General features: G+C 41.2%; 3 protein-coding genes across 3 annotated transcripts; all 3 read right to left on the reverse strand.

Moving 5' to 3' along the window:
• Window positions 1-423: 423 nt before the first annotated feature.
• glmp (glycosylated lysosomal membrane protein) lies at window positions 424-5,692 on the reverse strand. The gene is made up of 7 exons (XM_075449118.1): window positions 5,549-5,692; window positions 4,505-4,672; window positions 2,648-2,746; window positions 2,397-2,561; window positions 2,044-2,262; window positions 1,270-1,538; window positions 424-1,187 (listed from the first exon to the last, which is right to left on the reverse strand). Exons 1-7 carry the CDS (start codon window positions 5,660-5,662, stop codon window positions 1,013-1,015), a joined length of 1,209 nt encoding a protein of 402 aa, XP_075305233.1. The 5' UTR covers window positions 5,663-5,692; the 3' UTR covers window positions 424-1,012.
• Window positions 5,693-7,271: 1,579 nt separating this feature from the next.
• cct3 (chaperonin containing TCP1, subunit 3 (gamma)) lies at window positions 7,272-15,087 on the reverse strand. The gene is made up of 14 exons (XM_075449109.1): window positions 14,988-15,087; window positions 13,016-13,077; window positions 10,294-10,344; window positions 10,138-10,200; window positions 9,934-10,030; window positions 9,696-9,813; window positions 9,234-9,420; window positions 8,938-9,087; window positions 8,724-8,856; window positions 8,527-8,608; window positions 8,262-8,442; window positions 7,935-8,180; window positions 7,587-7,718; window positions 7,272-7,493 (listed from the first exon to the last, which is right to left on the reverse strand). The coding sequence occupies exons 1-14, from the start codon at window positions 15,013-15,015 to the stop codon at window positions 7,401-7,403; spliced, it is 1,623 nt and encodes a 540-aa protein (XP_075305224.1). The 5' UTR covers window positions 15,016-15,087; the 3' UTR covers window positions 7,272-7,400.
• Window positions 15,088-16,229: 1,142 nt separating this feature from the next.
• Window positions 16,230-21,152, reverse strand: LOC142367165 (protein disulfide-isomerase A3-like). Its single transcript, XM_075449113.1, has 13 exons — window positions 20,910-21,152; window positions 20,522-20,600; window positions 20,305-20,422; window positions 20,120-20,227; window positions 19,800-19,929; window positions 19,427-19,540; window positions 19,200-19,325; window positions 17,895-18,077; window positions 17,606-17,714; window positions 17,337-17,465; window positions 17,034-17,113; window positions 16,884-16,941; window positions 16,230-16,794 (listed from the first exon to the last, which is right to left on the reverse strand). The coding sequence occupies exons 1-13, from the start codon at window positions 21,071-21,073 to the stop codon at window positions 16,705-16,707; spliced, it is 1,488 nt and encodes a 495-aa protein (XP_075305228.1). The 5' UTR covers window positions 21,074-21,152; the 3' UTR covers window positions 16,230-16,704.
• Between the last annotated feature and the right edge of the window lie 598 nt (window positions 21,153-21,750).

Consider the following 21,750-nt stretch of genomic DNA (forward strand, 5'->3'; position numbering starts at 1 on the left):
CATAAAAACAGAGAAAGGTTGACCATGTGCTTCTGTTTTCGGTAAGTTTTACTTTACAGCGTTTTACTTCCTCTTTCAGTTGATGACCCACAAACCAACAGAAAGCTTAAAGACAAGCTACTGGAGTAAACTGAAACTGTGTGAATATGTAACAAACATATTCTCCTGTATAATTATGGGGCATAATCTATGACAATTTACATATTGCGTATTTTATTCAAATGAAACATTTAGGTCAAATCAGCTCAGCAAAAGAACAAAAGAAATGATTAAATCTGCAAAACGCTGATGTAGAAATAAGCTTGTGTCAGTTTGTTTTCACCTGTCGCTTTTCTTGCATTCTGATTGGTCGACCCAGAGCAGGTCCAGTCAAGATGATGTCATTGTTTCTGTGATGTTTAAATCGATAATGAAACCACTCAGTTCATCTACACAGACTGTAGTTTATTTACACACCATCCTGCTGCCACGAAACGCAGCAGCACTGAAAGCAGGTTCATCCGCTGCTGAAGATAGTCCCCCGACAAATGCAACACTTACTCCCAAAAAGTTCCCAAGAACTAAAGCAAGCAGCTGTTTGCAAACAAACTGCCTTATTACGTTACAATAAATAGATGTGAGGTGCATCAAAGGTTTACATCTTCAGTAAAAGAGCTCAGAGCCACAGAGGGGAAGTGAGATCTGAGATGGACTGTTGGTTTGACTCCAAACGTGAGAAACACTCAAAAACATCAGTTTTAAAATTTTACAATTCAGTGAAATGGTCATAAATTTCTTTTCATAAAAAAGCCAAAAACCTAATCAAATACAACAAATGCCGTCAGTTGTGAGTTCCATCGAATGCTCCGATAATCCCGCTTCTGATTTGAAAAAAAAAAAGACCATCTCTGTGTCTCCTGCTGAATTAACCGGATGCACCATAAAAGGCTGAACCGTGATGGTGGTTTCACCCGTCCGTTAAGTTTTTCTAAAACTTAACATTTAAAAGAGTCTCTGGTCTCTCACTCAGCTGTCAGTTGATTGGCTCGTAGGTGGCCGATGAGGCCGCCTTTCTTTTATGGAGGCAGATGCAGACTCCGCCCACCAGCAGGAGGATCATGGGAGTCCCCATAGCCACCACCATGATGGTAACAATCATCGGAGAGAAGAAGTCAACGGGAGGAGAGCCGACGCCCACCAGCATCGTCCTGAAGGAGACACGGAACACATGCGTTTATTGATTGATCGGATTTGATTGATTAACGGGACATGACAACAGAGCGTACAGACCAGCTGAGGAACATGGTCTTGTTATAGAACGGATCTCCAGCGAGGCCGAAGCTCACATTCAGCCCCATCGCTTCAGGTTTCGAGTAGAAGGCTCGGATGAGACTGGACGAAGCTGTGGTCGCTTCCCCGCTCTGCGATTGTGGGTCAGAGTGACGGCATGGCATGGCGTCCTCTAGAACCGGATGGGGCCGGCGGTACGCCACCGGCTTCCACTGGACAAAACCAAGGACATCTGAGCTGCCATTCATTGACGACACCCACTGAGACACCTGAGAGGTCAGACAGCAGCCTGTGTTATCATGTGTGGAACCCTGATGGTCTTTCACTGAAGCAAATCCCACAAAATGGAGGAAACAAAACGACTATAAATGAAACAGCTGCATCGAGTGCAGTGTTTTAACTGGTTCAAACTGGTCTTGCTGGTGACTGAAGCTGCAAAAACAGAACGGCTTGAACTGCCAATCCCAATCAGACAGAGTTGTTAACATCAGAGGAAAACGGAGAAAAAAAAGACATCAAATGAGCTGCGGACGTGTATTCAAGATGATTTTAAACATGCTGATGTCTGAACAAAAAACTTTTTAAACCTGATCCGCTCTCAGATCAGAACGATTGTCAGTTTTAGACCCGCTCTTTGGTTTTTAATGTCATGGAAAGTTAGCGTAATAACCTTTAAATTAATTTTCCTCTCTTTTTGTGACATTATGGGTTTTTTTCTCCATAAACATCATCCATTGTGGTTTCTTAAGCACAATATAATTAATTGTTTATCACCTTAAATATTGAAGGTGTGAACTCGTCATCGATGGACTGCTGAACATCCACTCTGCTCAGAGGATAAGCTCCGCCCACCGATTGCAGCTCCAACAGGAACCTGGAGTTATTCGACCGTGGCAAAATGCCATCAAGCCATACATCTACCTGGGAGGAGTTAGCAGAATGCAGGAGGCGGGGCCACGACTCGAAACGCCCCTCCGAGTCAAACACTGACAACTGTAAAAAAAAAAAAATAATAATTAAACAGAAAAGGTATTAACTGTTGCTGATGGAATCAAACGTGATTCATTCAGTCAAACAGTTATTCTAATTCCAAGGAACTTTTGTGACTCATCACCATAGCAACAGACCTGCAGGCAGAGCGATCCGTTCCTGAAGGTTGGGTCGGCACCGCACAGCAGAGCCATAGAACCGTTCAGGCTGAGGCGAGACCAGTTGAAATTTTGCAGCTCATACGGAGGAAAAAAGTCTGAGGTCGGCTCGGCCGTGTTGTTGACGTCATCGTACTCCAAGAGCTGAGAGACACAAAAACAAAGAGTTATCCCACAGAGACACACACCTGTCCGTAAAGATTTAAGGTGGACTGGCAGACGTTCCTGACCCGGCTGAAGACGACGGCGGTGCTGTACAGGACGCTGCTCTGTGGCTCCACCGTCAGGCTGCCGCTGGTGTTATGAGCCAAAAACTCAGGCCAGTTCACCTGAAAAGTAAAACAAAGATCCCTGTTCAGATACACGAGTATCAGAATATTTCAACCCCCTGATATTCAAACTGACAAACAGCCTTTTCTTTACCAAATACAAAATATGTTTTTTTTTTAATGCAGGTACACCCACTAACTGTTTTATCCCTGCAACCTTGGTTGTTCCAGGGTGCTTGCTCTTTTTCCAAATTAAAATTCCAGACTTTTTTTAAAACTGATACTTTTTTCCCCCAAGACCTTAACTTTATGTACTTGTAACTTGTGTGCCTACTGCCTACTTAATTGGTTGAGATTGTACCAACTGTGTTTATTAGAAATGTTCATTTTTATAGGCTAGTATTCAATGAACAAATGCATTATTCACAGTAAATTATGCTTTTACTGATGAAAACGTTTCAAAACATGAAAATCACAAGTACATGAATTTCACATCAAACAAGTGTCACAAAAACTATCTATAAAAAAAAAATGAATGGATGGATGATTATATGTAGAATTCAGTCTCTTCACTCACATCTCATCCCATTAGGCTAATACAGTACGTGACCAGTTAGTAAAATTATAGTTTTATAGCCTACCTTCCTATTTCTCATTTCACAATGCCTTTGAGCATACTGTAAAATTCTACCATACATTTATTTTCCATACTTTATTAAGACTTTCACAGAAAAATTCAAGACTTTTCAAGGTCTGGAAAACAGTGCTTCAAAATTCCATACAAGACTTACGCAAGCACCCTGTTGTTCTAACTGTGCTTTCTAAATAAAGGTGATTTAACTTGACTACCTCCCAGAGGACTTGCAGCTGTGAGAACTATAAACCAGTGATCAGTTCAAACCGAAGAACAAAAACGTCGGCTGAGAGTGGACTTTCTCATAAATCTGCCAACAAAGCAGCTTCCCATTTTATGGTGTGGAGGTGTGCACATGTTTGTCTTTAAATGTAACGGTTGTGAAACAACCTGCATGTTTGGTTTTATTTTAATGTCTCTTTCTCACTTCTGTATTGACGTTCCTTTGCTAATGCTGCATTCGCTGACAGCTCAGAAATCAGAACAAATTTTCAACCTGCGGTTATTTAATTCCCTTTTTCTAATCTTTTACTTTTCTGTATCTCACTGTAAAGCACTGTATGAAATGTATATATATATATATATATGTATATGTATATATACATATATATATATAAGCTTGCTCTGATTTCACACAAACTCCAACATCCCACTTCTGACGTACATCGAACGCAACATTACTCTGCATAATAAATACAACCTGCAACCTCATAAATTTAGCTTTTTCTGCCGTGATCTTGAGATAAACTCAGTTCTTGACCTCTTTATTGTCTGCATATTCACTGTTTACATTCTGACAACAAAGCAGGTTGCCCATGTTAGGATAAGAGGACAAAATACAAGTGTTATTTCAATCTAAGAAGTAAAAAAGTACAAAGTATGCCTTTAAACCATCTATTTACATGCATTTTAACACCAATGCTTTGTTGTGGCCACATTTTGCTTTCAAACCAAGGCGTTTGAAGATGATAGGCTGGATTTTCACTAGAAACTGGGTGAGAAAATGACTATCATAAAGCAAAATTAAGTTTTGAGACCCTGAAATACACAATGCCATGGTGTTAATACATGAGCAAAATGGGAGGGAAATGAGAAGCTGAAACTATAGAAGATTCTTATTGTGACTGCAGCTGCTGACTGTTTTACATCTAAAACATAAAGGAAAGAAAAGAAAAACGTCAGACCTTGACAGTAGAGGAAGAAGTGTTGGTGTGGACGATCAGCAGCGTTGGCGCCCCCTGGCTGCAGAACAGGAAGTGCAGCGTGTCGTTACCTCCCACAGCTCTGACATGCAGCAGGTCACCACCAGGAGGGGGATCTAAGGTTGAGTTTGGGTTTATATCCACAGACAGCTGGGGGGGGGGGGGGGGAGGGGCACGAAGAAGAAACACATTTTCATGATCATAAACACATGATCATGTGAAAGTCATTTCACTTTATCAAAAAAGATTTTTTAATCAACGTGGAGAACTTTAAATGTTTGGAGATGTTTCCTGATAAGATTACTGGTATTTATTCAGTAGAAGCAGGTCACATGACTGTGAACAAAACTGTGAAAAAAAGTGTTTCAATCAGATAAAACAAAGGGCTTTAAAACATCGATGGGTAATCGGATTAAATCTGTTGATTAAAGACTGTTTGATCAGTCTGTTAATTGACAGATCTGTTAAACGTCTTCATTTTTACATGATTAAAAGGTTTGAGATATATTCAAACAGCTAATTAATGAAAAGGCTCATTATTCAAGTTTAAAAAAGTCAGACCTGAAGCAATAACAAATTTGATTAAACCAACTCAGACAAATTCTACAATCTGACCATAAATTTAATCTGAAACTGAGACACTACGTAAAGTACATCAGATTACATATTGTTTCCTTAAATTTCCCTCTGGATTAATAAAGTATCCATCTATCTATCTATCTAATATTCAGTTTAAAATGACTATTTAAGAAGTTTTCTATAAATACAACAACGTTCAATAATATTATCACTATATAAAAAAGGGTGGAACAGCTACATTAAAAAGACATTTGCTCCATATTAAAACAATAATTTGCACTTTAAGGAAAAAATTAAAGATGAAAGGATTCAAAGATTTAAACCGTTGTAGGTCTGAAGTTTGACGTTCAAGACTAATCGATACTTTCACTTCCTGCCTTTTCTTCCTGTTGTTCTTCTCTCCAAGTGACTCATTTAAAACATTTCCTGGTTCACGTCGTTTCTTACCTTTCTTCTGTACGTCTCTGCTCCTTGGACCAAACTTTGACGCAAAATGAAGACACAAGCAAGTAAAATCACGCAAACTCCGCCGCTCTGCGCCTTCACTGCAGCCGCCGCCATCTCTGTTGTTGCGACCGAGCTGTGCGGCGGGTCACGTGATCTGCTTCCTTCGTGTCAGCTGACCGCGGAGAGGCCCCGCCCGCGCGCACAATCTTAAAAAGAGAATTGGAGTTCATCTTCTGGCCGAAATGATGGAATAATCGCACTGAGATACACATTCAGCTTTTTTTTTTTTTTTTTTACTGAAGACAACAAAATAAACACAAATATGACACAAATGTTTTATTCTGATGTCTGAAAATTCTGGTTTTATCAAACAAACCTCAAAGACTTTAATAAAATTGTTGTAATTTGCAGTTTTTCCTCTTTTCAGATGAAGCAGAGGGGGAAAAAATATGGAATCAGCTCTTAGTTAGCTTTTTTAAAAAAAAAAACACACATTTACCTTGCCAAGGGAACCTTTATGGATACAAAGCTCCCACTGATGCTTAAGTACTATTTAATTTATATGTTTATTGTTAAAATATAGATTAAAAAATATATTAATGCTCAACCTGACAGGGGAAACAAAGGAACTAGGGCAGTGAAAAGAGGAGAAAGTAGACAAAGATACAAAAGAAAGAAAACAACAAATAATAAAGTAAAACTAAAATAGTTTGCTTTTTTTTAAACAATAGAAAGGATTATAAAACTCCTTCAAGAGGGTAAATCAACTAAAAAGATGTTTCTTGTAAAGGAGCTGACGGATCACCTCAGTAGGATGGGGTCTTGTCACGGAACTTTTTTTCCTGTTTCCACCATCACCAAAGAAAAGTTTGAACGCTCTTTGCTCCGTGCTGAGATGCATTATCATCCTGTATGACCTCAGCATCATCAAACCTCCTTTTGACTGACGAAACAAGAAAAATATCCAAAATATCCGTGTCCATCTGTTCATTCGCTGTAGAGGTAACGGCTGCTGTCTCCTCTGGTCCTTTACCTGACATCAACCAAACTAAAGTTCCAGCATTTTCTTAGTAGTTAAAAGTAGTAATAGTTACTCTAATAACCACAATGAATGTTGTTGGAAAACAACAGCATAAACAGGAGGGAAATGTTAGAAAATCCTGTTATACTGAGAAAAGCTGTACTATATGATGGGGGGAGGGTTCCTCCTATCTTTTAGTTCTCATAACATTGTGTGGCTAGTAAATAGTGATAGTATCATTTTATTTTAACTCAGGGACAGCTTGCTGATGTTGTGCGGACTTGTCTCCTTGCTGCAAGAATAAATGTGTTAATTGTCTCCAGCAACATGAGGCCTAATTTTGAGAGAATTTTTTTTTTTTTACAAATGTTAATTGTCAGGCTTATTTGTTTTTGCTTCTGTCTGTGGGGAATATTTACTCAATTCAATTAAAAAGTACCAAATATTGGACTTTAAAGAGTGAAAATGTTTTTATAGTCACATGACAGAAATGTGTTCCTTTAAAATGTATATTCCTCATGCACAGTTTTACTGCACCATCACCAGTACAGCTTATTGCTGTGAGAGTGTCTTTAACGTTTCACTGCACAGACATTTTGAATCAAATTGAGAAACAGCTTCAGGTTAAAATCAGTCAGACATCTTAGTAGGAAAGCTTAAAGAGATGAGAAAAAGATGAACAAAAGAAACAGGAGACGAGGATCAGGTTCTGAACTTCATTTTTATTAAGTTTCATTGAGTCTTCTGGTCCCCACACATTCATATACACACACAAACACACTGCTGGAGTGACTCTGATGTTTTTCTGGGTCAACCTGGACCTCGGTGGGTCTATTCTGCTCCCGGACCTCCCATCTGCTCGTCTTTGTCTTTCTTCTTGTGGCCAGAGACGATGTCGTCGATACGCAGCAACAAGATGGCCGTCTGCAAAACACACGAGAACAGAACGGAGGCCTGTCAGTATCAGTATTGATAAGTAAGGATCAGAATGGATCACCGTAGTTCTGCAGTTCTGACCTCAACGGCAGTCTTGTAGGTCTGAGCTTTAACGGCCAGCGGCTCCCAGATTCCCATAGCTGACATGTCACACAGACATCCGGTCTCTCCGTCAACACCCCAATTCAGACTGTTTTCCTGAGTGTGTTTGGCCTGAACACACACACACACACACACACACACACACACACACACACACACACACAAACATTAATCAAACAGGTGCTGCATCAGAACACAGCTGTTTCAACCTGCTGATGAACCCTTTCACTGCTCAGCTGAGGTTAAATGAAGTGTTGGTGCCTGAAAGATGCTCACTAAGACTAAGAGTTCATAATGACAGAAATAATGAATAAAGTTTTCTTGTACCCTCAGTGATGTCAGAACACGAATGGTGGAGGCTCCACAGTTCTGGATCAGGGTTTGGGGGATGACCTCCAGGGCCTGGGCTACAGCACGATACGGCCACTGTTCGATACCAGTAATAGCTCGGGAACGCTCTGTCAGTCGCTTTGAAATGGCCATTTCTACGGCGCCACCACCCGGCAGCAGGAAGGGTTCGAGCAGCACATTACGACACACCTGCATGGCGTCCTGTAGGTTCCTCTCCACCTCCTGCAGACAACCGACAGCGTTACAGACTGAACAGATTAACCCGGTTGATCGGTCAATCGATCAGCAGGCCGGTGTTCTTACCGCCAGAATCTCTTTGCTAGCTCCTCTCAGCAGGATGGTGCAGGCTTTGGGGTCTTTACACTCGGTGACGAAGGTGAAATACTCGTCTCCGATCTTCTTCACCTCAAACAGCCCCGCCCCCAAACCGATGTCTTCCTCACGAAGCTCGTCTGTCCGGCTTGCGATGCGAGCCCCACATGCCCTGACAAGAAAAAGTGGGTTTAAAGACGTGTTGCTGCTTATATTGTCGGCTGAGAGTCGTTTTCACAAAATAAAACCTGTGTACCTGGCAATGCGGTTGTTATCAGTCTTCCTCACACGGCGGATGGCGGTGATGTTTGCCTTGACCAGGTAGTGCTGGGCCAGATCTGAGTGTAAACAGAAGAAAAAATAAAATGCAAACGGGCTGACTTGTTAAACACAAGTTGAGCAGTAACAGGGCGCCCATACCGCTGTAGTTCAGTTCTGATAAATGCAACATACCCGAGATGCCTTTCTCTGTGAAGATCAGGTCTGGTTTGAGCCGGATGATGTCCTCACAGATCTGCTGGATGTATTCTTCCTCCATCTGCAGGATCCTGGCAAAGTCTTCCTCCTTACTGATCTCTATGTCAGTCTGCAGGAACACAGCGAGCGTTACATACAGCAGTGCAAGCGTGACAGAGGATGCGACAGCGTGTTACACAGCATGCTGTACCTGGCTCTCCCCCTTCTTGTACTCCAGAGAACAGTCCAGCAGGACGATTCGGGGGTTTTTGATCATCCGTTTCATCCTCGGGTGTGTCACATCTTTGTTCACCATCACTCCTTTCAGCACACATGAGTCCTCAATGAACCCACCTGGAACCTAGAATCATGAGAAATGACAGACGAGGAAGTTCAAATCACTTGCTGTGATTTCACTGACGGTAAAAGGCTTATGTCTCCAACGTGAGCAATTTAAAGTGAACAGTGAGGTCTGAGAAGCAATAGGAGGCGGTGTGATAGTCGTACCTTCTCCACCTTGGCGTACTTCTTGATGTCGATCTCTTTACGTCCGTTCTCTTCCAGCTCCACTGTACGAACGGCGTCCAACGCAATGCCGCAGGCCAGCTCTGACCAGCGGCTCAGAGCTTTGGTATTGATGGCAGAATGGACAATCTTCAGCATCATGGAGCGGTCTGATGTGTCTACTGGGGTGCTGCAGTGGGAGGAGTACAATTTCCACTGATCACACATTAAATCTATTTCAGTAAGTTAACCTCTAATCCTGCTTCATGAGGGTTTAATGTTATGTTTAAGGTTTGGTTTACTGTTTCGTCTGGTAGGAGCAGAAGAAGTGAAAGATGTAGGTTTTATCATTTAAAAAGAATGGATTAAAAATACGAGGGTCTGTTCTTCTAAGGTTTAACAGTAATCCAGTGATAGCAGGCTGCAAGCTCAGGACCAAAAACTCTGAGACGGCTTAAAGAATACCTGACTTCCTTCAGAATTTCCAGCATGTCCTCCAGAGCCTGTCTGTAGGCGCTGATGATTACTGTCGGATGCATCTGCTGCTCCAGAAACTGTTCAGCTACAGACAACATCTCTCCGGCTGAGATGCAGACACGCAAGCAGAAGGAGAGACAGTCGTTAGATCATGAGAGACCTCTTGTCTGTGAAGGACCAGCCCACGTCTTAATAAATAAAAATGAAAATCAATCAATCATCTCACCCAGTATGATGACTGAAGTGGTCCCGTCTCCCACCTCTTCATCCTGCGTGCGGCTGATCTCAATCATCGACTTGGCTGCGGGATGCTGCACCTGAATCTGTTGCCATGGAAATGCAGGTTAGCATTCAAACAAGGACACTCCCATATTGATAGCCAAATTACATTGGAGTGTGATGGAAAGTGACCGTTTAAGATGCATCTAACCTCTCTGAGGATGGCGTTTCCATCATTAGTCATCACAATCCCTCCCATGGGATCGAGTAACATCTACACAAATAAACAGAAACGTGTGTTGGCTTGCGCCGATGTATAAGACAATCCATATGACTGAAAGTGTAGAGCATATGTAAGTTATCTGACCTTCATCATGGCCCGCGGGCCGAGGCAGGTCCTGATCACATCTGCAATGGTCTGAAATAAACAGCAATGTTAGACACTGAACTACCAACAGGTATCTTTAAGTTATAAGTGATGACCAAGTGGGATCTCAGTCAAAACCGGGGCAGGTAATGTGACAGAACAACACGAGGAGACTAATGATGGACCTCCTCTCGTAGGACTGCTGGCAGCCAATAAAAACCTGACAACGAGCTTCAGGATAGGGCTGGGCGATAATTTGATCTCAAATCGGGGTCGCGATAAAATTTTGATCGATCTCGATAATCTGCTCGTGACCTACATTCGATAAGCTATCACATGGCAAAAGTAAACACAGCAACAGTATCAGCGTCTGCAGGTAGGACACGCCCACTTCCCTATTGTGAGCAGAATGGCTGCAGTTGCAGAGAGAGACTGAGAGGGTGAAGAGAAAGAAAAAAAATAAGTTGGAAAAAGGAGGAGAAAATGAGTGAAACTGGGGTCGAAGAAGGCGAGAATAATGCAGAGTAGGAAGGCGATGACATATTGACACCTGAATCCGACGAACTTGCCAATAAAAAAGGAAACGCAGAACCATATTCCCCAGCACCTTTCCCGTGGCCTGGACCGCGCAGTGTTGGACACAGAGACGCAGGTCGGTGATTACCGGGATCTCCTCCCACGTAAATGGGTCCTGAGTTTGCATAGAATCCTCACATAACTCAGCCTACTAAGCCGTGAGTCTGATACGAAACAGAGTAGTGGGTTACGTCGAAGGCATTTTCCGACAAGGACGGGGAATACCAGTGTAGTAAATATGAGGGAAGGTCGCCGAGCCGATGTAGAAATGAGTGGTGAAGAAGTCTGCTGACACGGACTTACTCGAACAAAGAAATCTTTATTTCTGTCGTCAGGTCCGTCTCGAATTTACAGAAAAGATGCATCTGATCCGGGAGGGTCCTCTTTTTAGGGAAGAGCATGCTTTTTAAAGGCAACACTCAACAGCCTGTGTCATGTCCGGGCATCTAGCCAAGAGATGGTGTATGCATACTCAAGGCCATACGTACTAGTAGCCGATGAAGTCTTTTGCTTCAAATCTTTCCTTATTTAGTATGTGTTAACTGTTTACTTGAAGCCTCTTGTACTCCGTGCCTGATACAGGGACGAGCCCAAAGAATTTGAACTCAATGAACTCAGAGGCCTTTTTCTCCATTTTCTCCATTAGCCTCAGACACCTCACCAGTAATCTGTTTCATCACCTGAAGCAGCGCCACCCGTTTGAGCACAGAGAAGGAAAACTTTTTTTTGATTAGTTGATGTTAGAGTGCAATGTCTGTCACTGTAGACAATCTTTACCCGCACATATGCATTGCATTTGTGTTCCCGGTCAATGTTTAATAAAGAGAGCTGCACCTCCTCACTGAAGCGAGTGAGTTCAGAGCAACATGTTTCCTGTGTGTTTCTTATACAAGTAACTGAGTAAGTTTACTACGTTTGTGAGGGATGTCTACATCAGCTGAGACGTCGGGAAAGAGCTCCCGAACAGCAAGAGAGACAACCGCTGCTGGAGAGCAAACAGTTGACCGGTCAGTTTAAAATACCTGTTCTGTATTTATCTGAAACAGTTGTATAGTGCCACATGTCAAGTTCAACTTTAACAGAAAATAAATATTTAATTAAAAATGAACCTTCTGATATCATTAACTCTCAATTAAGAGTAACAGGGAACGTTTAAAATTCACAAAATAGTGATTTGTTTTATATCGTGATATATATCGATATCGACCGATAAAAAAAAAATATATATATATATCTATATCTATATATATATATATCGTGATATGACTTTTTACTATATCGCCCAGCCCTACTTCAGGATACCAATTTATCGATGCAGCATAAACAGAGACCTGGACTGCTCTGGAGTGTACAAAGGACTCAATAACTGACCTGATAAAAATTGGTTCTGTTCACAGCAGTGATTCAATTCTAACTCAGTCGACACCACATCTACAAACTTGCTGAGTCTCTACTCTTTCTTTGAGCACTTTTCTGCTTCAATCTATTGTTGTTCCCATTATAGAAGCTGTAAGACACCACACATATTATGCTTTTTTACTTCCCCCCCTTTCTGTCAGTGCCTTCTGCAGCTTCAACAGAAGACACTGATCCTGAACTCCTAGTAACAACCTGAACAGTAAATATTCTACAAAGTGCTTTAGATACTCATCTACTGCCATCTTATCACATGTAACATTGAGGCTACTTCATACATTTCATATTAGTATAATATATTACTTTATCATCAAGGATGGAAATCTATAAAAGGGATAACAAAATGCACAACAGTGACAGATGATGTTGCAGGTTGCTCACACTCTCCCTCCTGCCCTCATATTTATTCACAAGACTAAAACTTATTTCAATGGAAAAATATAAACAAAACTTGATCTCCTTTCTTTCATGAGGAATACTGTTTCCTATGCTAAAAGAGATACGAAACGTAGCTCTAAAGCTCCTTTCCTTGAGAATTCTTACTGCTCTGATCGCACCTGCTACTTAGACACATCCAGGTTACTAAGTTAAGAGACTATTTGTCCAGACTCAAAGACTGAATTGCTGCCTCACACTCCACCACTTCAGACAGTTAGAAAACACTGGGTTTTTAAGGACAGAGACCTTTAAGGGAAAGGAACTAAAACAAAGTGTTCCAGCAGACACTAACCTTTGCAGCGTTGATGTTTCCAGTCTGGACTTTACGTCCGGACTCTCTTTTCATATTTTGGTCTACAGAGAGGCGACAAAAAAGAGGTAGTTAACATCGGCATGACAGGAATTTAGATAAACTGCCCCTTTATGTGAGAACTAATATCTAAATGCTACAACAAGTCTGAGTAATAACAGGAGGAGGTAAAAGTTAGCTTAACACCTAATGAGAAGAACCACTTATAGATATCTTAATCATTGATTAAATTGAGAATGATTTTATTGATCTTTTCTGTCAATTAAAAAAATAAAAACAACAGACATAACAAAACAGAATATAAACAAATGTCTCGGGACAAGGTGAATAAATGGTTAATTACGAATCTTTACACAGTAAACTCTCACTATGCCAACACTAGTAACAGCAGTAACTAATAGTTTTAATGGATTGTTTAAAAGGTAGGGTAGGAGATCCTGGATTTTGAGTCCAGCGAAGCTGCATTTTGAAAATACACAGGTAAAAAGTCCCAACCCTGTTCTTCACTTTCCCCCCGAAGGCACGCCTCTAGAGTACATGAACGTGCACGAAGGTGCATGAGCGCTGTTCTGACAGCAAGTGTCGATCGTTGCCGTATTTAGTATTTAGTATATGCTAACTATACGTTTAATAATGCTAGGTGCTAGCCAAGCTGGCTCTAGTTTAGCTTCCTGCCAAGCTTCTGGACGCGTAATTCGTTCACGGAGCAGGGTACGCGCACAGGGGGAAGGAGGGGGAGGGAGGAGCAGATTGCAGTTTGATAGACGGCATCAGAATCCAATCATTGTTAACGGTCCGTTCAGTATGATTGGATACTGTTTTTCCTAGATTGTACATTCTAGAGGCCACTAAAACTTTTCATATTTGTGTCAAAACTTTTAATTAATTGGTTGCAATGGGAGTGTGAAGAGTATTTCAAGCAATATGTAAAAAAAAAAATGTTCCAGAAAAAGATCCCCTACCCCACCTTTAAGACGAAGATCAAATAATCTCCCAATATCTTTACTAAAACATGACAAAAGGTACTTGACAAACATTTTTCAGACCTGAAACTATTAAAAGAAAAGAAGAGATTGGTATATTAAATAATTCAATGTCCATTTCAAGAAGAAAAGCTATTTTTTGCTCTCACAATAACTCTCCATCTTTAATCTCTCTGTAATAATAATAATAAAAAAAGTAGTGAATAAAGTGAATGCAGAAATAAATCCAAAATATTAATTTTCCAGTCCAAATTTTCCATCATAGCAACTAACGCTGAAAGCATCCCTCACACAATTTTTTTTTAAAATCCAGAATCTTTTATCATAAAAATGTATTGCTTTTATCTAAAACAGTAGGCGTTACAAACAACGAATCCACTGTCTTACATGTCCCAACATACCATCATTCACATACTGTCTTACGGATGTCATCTGTAAGTTAAACTGCAGACATATTACAGGCGGTGTTATAGCTGGAGACTAACATTAGCAACACACACAAACTTCGTTTTATATTAACTTCGAGTTCCTCAGCTGTACACCACATAAACTGCAGTAAGAAAATCCATCTTGGTGCTTGCTAACCTTCTAGCGGAGGGTTTATGCTGAGTAACGGGAAAACTTAGCTAAAGTTAGCATAGCATCCACACGCTCTCCGCCTCATAAGAACACATGAGCTAAAGATGCTAAAACCGACTGGGTGGAGCTGTGGTAGTATGCATGTGTATGGTAGCATATAGCAAGGGCTCACGGTTCTAAAGCCAACCGGATGGAGCCGCTACTTGGCTGTATGGTGTGGTACTAACAGTTGTAGCTAAGTTAGCACATGCTTAGCTTCTCCCGGCTTTGTGTCGCAGCCGACCCGCTCTGACTGTAAGAAGGATTAAACTAGACAGAGCTGCGAGACCCAGCAGCCACCAGGTTAGATAAAAAATTTAAAAGCATACATTAAAATACATTTCAGTACTTACTGAGCACTAAAACCTGCTGGCCCATCATTTTGACAACGTGTGTCGGACAGCAGTAGCCTGGAAGGTTCTGGGTGGCACGAGGAAAGGGAGTGCGCAAGGCGCAAACGACAGGAAGGGAGACGATCTGAAACCGACCAATCAGCTAAGAGCATCGATATGATTGACATGCATTTTCACCAATAGAGTGAATGAGACTAAATTTTCGGGCGAGCAGCCTTTTATGGAGAAATTCAACCACACTCCATTTAGAGTTTTCCCATTTTCTTGTGATTTTTCTCAAGATAAAAAATTGATTTACTATAAATACATCTCCATAACTCTCTATCTATCGATATATACATTTATCTATCCCTATATATAGATATATCTATATTTATAGATTCATCTTTATATATACACACATATTGTCTGCTGTGGGGACAATTACCACCAGAAAAGCAATCTGATCCGGGAGGGTCCTCTTTTTAGGGAAGAGCATGCTTTTTAAAGGCAACACTCAACAGCCTGTGTCATGTGATTCCTACTATGAATACCACATGTAAATGCTATCCTTTTTTAAGGTATTTGTCCTTAGGGATAATGCAAGATTATATTTAAGTATGGAGCTCATGGAGGATCAACAGCGATTTCTCTATCAAATTTACACCAAGCTGTTCTGCCACAAAGAGACTCAAAATATTGTACGAAATGTGACATTTTGATATAATTTTTCATCCAAAACTAAAAGTATGAACACTTTAGTGTTAGAAACATAGGTGTTTACACCCAAGTTTCACGGAACAGGGTCAAAGGGACACAAAGAGGACAGATGGAATTTTATTATTAAAATGTAGGGGTTCTTCCGTAGCCTATATTTCAAGAAAATGACCCACAAACAAACCAGCACCTTGCTCTTACCCTGTAGGAAGGATCAGTACACAATCATTTAAAAAAATCTTATAAAATCGGTCTTGAACAATGATATCTATAAAAAAATTTGGCAAATATCTTCTAACATCTTATAATAAGTGAAAACTTGTCCTCCAATTTCACTAGATTGCTCATAATTTTCTTTTGATTCACTACTAATTTAATGCAGTAAGAGAAACATTTTAATAAACCCTGTCATTTGTTACGTGAACAGGGTTTGTTTTGTTTATAATTTAGTGTGGCCCAAATGTCTTTCCATATAGTTAAGAATTGTGGTCACAAACAGGTGATTGTCAGCAGCAAAAGACTAAAGAAATCAGTGTCATAACACTGTTGTATGACAGTCATTGTTTTATTAAATCGTCCCAGTAGAGATTCTCTTACAGTAAAAAGGCTCAGAATAGATTTCTGAATCATTAAACATCTACCAGTTTCACACAAAACGTACAAACAATCTCTGCTGAGGTTCAAATAAATAAATACAAAAAAGCACCAAATACAGTTTCAACAGATGAAATAAATAAAAAAGCTGCATTAAGGTTTAACAATAAATACAGTTAAATAAAAACAGTGCATACATGATGGCTTCATGAATAAATAACTATATAAATCTAATGAGGCGGTTTTAAGATGAGCAGGTATTTTGGGGATAACTGAGGAATCTGATTGGTCTCGTCAGCCAGCAGACGTCCTGACTTGTCTCTGGTTCAGGTCCAGGTTCATCAGCAGAAGCTGTCCTCCCCGTTTGTTGTGACAGAGACCAACAGGTTTTTATCTCCGTAAGTCAGTCATGATTAGTGGGTGACTGTCACAGTTCAGCCCTCGACCCGCTGAACTTTAGACTGTGACTTGCTTCACGTTTCAGGAACTTCAGGAAGTCTTTGAGCTCTCGAGCACCCTGAAAACATGCAGAAGACGCCATGAGATGAAAAGATTGACCAACAGCCTCGTGCTGAAGCAGCTGCAACTCATTTAGCTCCGCGTTACCTGGTATCGTATGGGCTCGTCCTTTTTACCCACCGGAGCAAGGTAAATGGTTGGAAACCTGGAGAGAGGGACACAGAGACAAATGAATGAAAAATAAAGACTCAATAGGCGTCTCTGTTTGAAGTCTGCATATTAAATCTCCATCCTCACCCTTGGACATCGTAACCAAGCGGAACGTCGTTATCGACGGCGTTCATCTTGGCGATGACGATGTTTGGATTAGAATACAACTGAGACAGACAGACAACCCAAGGTTAGACATTAGTTTCAGGGCAACTGTGAGATCAGAGTAAACAGAGAAAAAAAACACTGCCTCAACTGAGCTTACACAAATCTTTTATCGAGGGTTTCAGTTTAGTTGGTGTTACAGAGTTTTCTGTTGATGTTGGTGCTATCGCAGGACCTACAGGACTTATTGGTAATAAGAACGTTAAAAACAGTGAAGCTTTGTACCTTGTCAGCCAGTTCTCTGTAGACAGGCTCCAGTTTCTTGCAGTGTGGACAGGTGGGAGAGTAAAACTGAATCAGGGCATCTTTATTTGGATCATTAACGATATCATCGAAGGACTCTGCAACAACTACCTGCGGTGTAGACGACAAACAGAGCTCACCATGAGACATTTTGCCACGTCTTCTTTTAGTCTCTTCATCACAGGACATTTTCTTATCAAACTTGCAAACATCTATGAACCGTTGAAACATTCCCACACAGCTCATCTCACCTTGACGGTAGCAGCGTTCTTCTCGGGTATGGGCTCTGATTTGATGTAACGTTTGAGACGACCTGCAAAATAATCTTCCAGAAACCTCTCCAGCGATTGACCGTCCCTCCTAAAACACAAACGCCACCTTCAAATAATCTGATAACTGTCCTGTAGCTGTTGTCTCTGTGATCTGCCAAGCTCGATTTGGGATGTGAAAAGGGTGACACAACCTTTAAAAACTACTGAGAGTGACAATGGATGAATTCAACTTTAGTCTGATGTGGCTACATTCAGCCCTGTTACCTACGTGAACTCCTCCCTCATGATGTACTTCTGGCCCAGCCTGGTCCGGATTGTGACAAATGGAAGCTCTCCTCCGTCTGACATCCCCAGACCAAAGTCATCCTCCAGCTCAGCAAGGAAGTCCTGTTTATTGGCTACTGAGAACATCAGGTCCCGTCCAGTGTATTTAGAGGCCACCTTCATCACCCTGGCAACAAGACACATAGAACAGGGGCTTAAATTGACCTGCCCTCGTGTCATTACCTGTACATTATGTCCAAGCATGTCAACCTGCTGCTGCAACCATCGAGGATCTGGACAACCAAAGCCACCACCATCCCTCGAATATCAAGCTAAAAGACTGAGACAAGTAAACAAAGCTGTGGTAATGCCCACCCTCCAGGATGGAGCTCAGACAGAGAGTAGGTGCGTCCGCTAAAGACTTTCCATCAACACTGCCAGTTCTCCATAATCAAACGGCAGGAGTATGTCTCCAGAGAGGAGGAGCTGGAGAACGTACATCTGCTAAACATCAGGGGCCAAATACTGAAATACCAGCTTGAATATAAATATAAATATATATATTCATATTTACATTTATATTTACAAGGATATGTGTGTAGTATATATTTATTTTTGTGATTATATATTTATATAGATATTTAGGAAGTGTATGTATGGCATATATACAAAGGTGTATTGTAGTTAGGATATTTACAAACTGAAGAGTAGTTAAAAAGGGGTGGGAAAATAAAAAAGTATTGTACTTCTTCCCATTCCTTTTTTGAACAATGTGTGGTGTTTTGTTATGTATTAGCACTTTATGTGAATTTCTCTTTTTCTTTCTTTTGTATGTACAAATAGTTACATACATTTTATTTTTTATACATGTTCGAAAATAAAAATCTATCTAAATCTAAAAAGTAAGGAAAGCTTGTGACAGCCAGAGACTGAAGTTTACTGAATATTCTTCAGTAAACTTTGAGAGGGAAACGCAATGGAAGCACCCCCTGAAAGCGCTTTAAATTCAAGCGCAAGCTTTCGTGTGGTTGTCTCTTTGCTGACAGTGAGGGCTAACACCTCAACACAGCAGCATTAACTTTGAAGCTAACAAGGGAGCATGTGATGAGGATGCAAGGAAAAGACTGATTGGCCACCCATGGATCACTAACCCAGTTCTCCTTTGCCCCAACCACAGAAAGTTTTGTACCACACGCTTTGAGATCCTCACCCATCCTTGAGCCAGCAAAAGTTGGATCAAAAATCCACCTCTGGTTCTCACAAGCAGCAAACAAACTCTATTTGTGTGTCACCTGTAGGCGTGTGTTACCTGTTCCTCCAGTAGTTGGACCCCCGGACGTTGTGATGATAATCCAAGTCATAGTACGCCGTCATCAGGTCACGAACTCTTAGACGATCTCTGTTCTCCATTGTCATGTGAGGACACAGGCCATAACTACACACAGACAGATGGAGAGACAGACAGGTAGAATGAGGCAGCAGTTCCTGTGATGTCCATCGGATGTAGCGGTGATGATTGAGGTGAAAGAGTCTCACATGTGATCTCTGATGAAGCGTCTCAGAGAGCTGATGGTCAGATAATCTTTGAAGACAACAACACGGTCCTCAAATGAACTGGCGAGTCTGGGAGGCCTGAACAGGAGCACACTCCTGGACAGAGAGAGATAACATACATGCATACCGGTATATAATACACAAATGTAATAAACAGAGGGACAGCAGACGGATCGTCTTCAATCCCACAAATAGTGAATGGCGATTTTATTTCTATAACACATCACAGACGTTGTGCTTTCTAAAGACAAAGTAGAATAAAAGAAAATAATGAAACAACAAAACAAAATGGATCAAGAATTAAAAATCAAACACAGTCTAATAGTTCTGCTGCAACGCTCATTTTTTAACTCACTCAGAGTCAACGCTGTGCTCCTCAGCTATCTGCAAATCAGTGACGTGAGCGAATCTGAACTGTTCTCTCAACAGACCTGCAGCCATTCGAAACTCAGCCAGACGAGAGCTGTCGGCGCCTGAGAACAAACCTGACACAAACAAACCACGTATCAAAGCAAAGTGATGTCAACACGTCAAATATGTCTTCCTTCCACCCGTAAAGACACATAAGTTATGCTGGACTCCAGATCAGGTGGATCAACAAAATCTGACAAACGCCTCACAGTCCGGAGGCCTGATTTGTGTGAAGTGACTCAGGCAGTGTAACATCAGTCATACCAACAATGCTTGCATCATAGTTGTTTACAAAAGTCTGGAGGTCCTCTTTAGTCTTCAGGTGAACTGAATCCGGTCCAGTCTGCTTCTTCATGTACTGATAGATCCCATCTGAATACACACATGCATAATTACACACTGGTGTCTTTCAATCTTTGACTTTATTATTTTTTTTTTCTTTTCTATACCTGCAGTGCGCGGTCCGTCATAGGGGGCGGAGTCTTTGCCGTACCTGAAGATCTTCAGAGTGGGATAACCCGTAACCCCGAAACGGCCACAGGTCTCCGAGTGAGCGGTACAGTCCACCTGGCAGAAAGGTGAGAGACAGACAGGACTGACGTCTTCTTTTGTCTATGTTAACAACCACAATAAAAGCAATAATAACAGTAATAACGATGCTGTTACCTTTGCTAACTGAACGGTTCCCTTCAGTCTAGTTGCCGCTTTCTCGAACTCTGGAGCTAATTTCTTACAGTGACCACACCTGAGAGGAAGGAAGGTAATAAGCATGGACATTAAGAAATGAAGGAGAAAATGGAAAATAAGTAAAAATGCATAAGGAAAGGAAATAAGGAAGCAGCAACAGAGGTACAGTACGTAAATAAGGCGAAACAGGTGTAGTGGAGGAATTAAGGATGAATAGAGGAGCAATTACAGAGAGGGGAGCAGGAGGTGAGACAGGACAGTAAACACACACACCAGATTACTGCAACAGCAAAACATACAGAAAAAATAAATAAAATCACAGAGCAGTTTTCGAGCCAGTTATACAAAGCTAAAGCCGCTCCGTTACCATGGAGCGTAGAACTTCACCAGCATGGTCTCGTGCTCAGTTGCCAGATAGTCGAAGTCCGCGTCCCCGAGCTCGAGCACGTCTTTGCGCAAAGACACGGCGACAGGGAAAGAGGACAGTAGCGCCACCGCGACGGCGGGAAGCAAACAGACAGCCGCCACCATGACGGAAACGGACGAGTCGCGGAAAGAGACAGAAAAATCAAAAATCCGAAGAAAACGGCAACTGCCACATAGCGAGAACGGCGGCTACATAAAATGTCACGATATGCCTACATGAACAGACTTCCGGTCTCCAGTTTCAAAATATTAGAAATCATGACAAGAGTAGTATGTATTTAAAAGCGCAGAACGAGAAATAGTGCGTCGATATTTAAAATGCGGTCATCCCTCTAAACACTGAAATCATTTAATAAAAATAAGACACAGAACCATTCAGTTTTTAAGTCAAAAGGAAAAACTCCCTTTTATTTGAAAGGTTTGATCGTTGTATTTCCTGTAGTTCGCTCTAAAGCTGTACTATTGACTGCTTATTCAGCTGTCAGAAGAAAGGCGGGGCGTAAGGAGAGAATACCGGAAAGCTGCTCTCTTATTGGTCTAAAGGCAGGTAGAAGTGATGTGATGTAACCATGTTATTGGTCAAATTGCTTGCCAATCCCGTGATTTCCACCGCCTCTAATTTTTATGAATGAGAGGGTAATTGTAGCTGAGAGTATTGTTTTTTTTTTCAGCTTGACATCTGTCGTGAAAAAAAAAAAAAAAAAAAATTATATTCATTAGAAGTACATTTTCTCCAAATCTAATTATTTTTTCGATTGTATTTGTAGCCACTTTCTATAAAA

Source organism: Odontesthes bonariensis, chromosome 18 (genome assembly GCF_027942865.1).
Source record: "Odontesthes bonariensis isolate fOdoBon6 chromosome 18, fOdoBon6.hap1, whole genome shotgun sequence".
NCBI lineage: Eukaryota > Metazoa > Chordata > Actinopteri > Atheriniformes > Atherinopsidae > Odontesthes > Odontesthes bonariensis.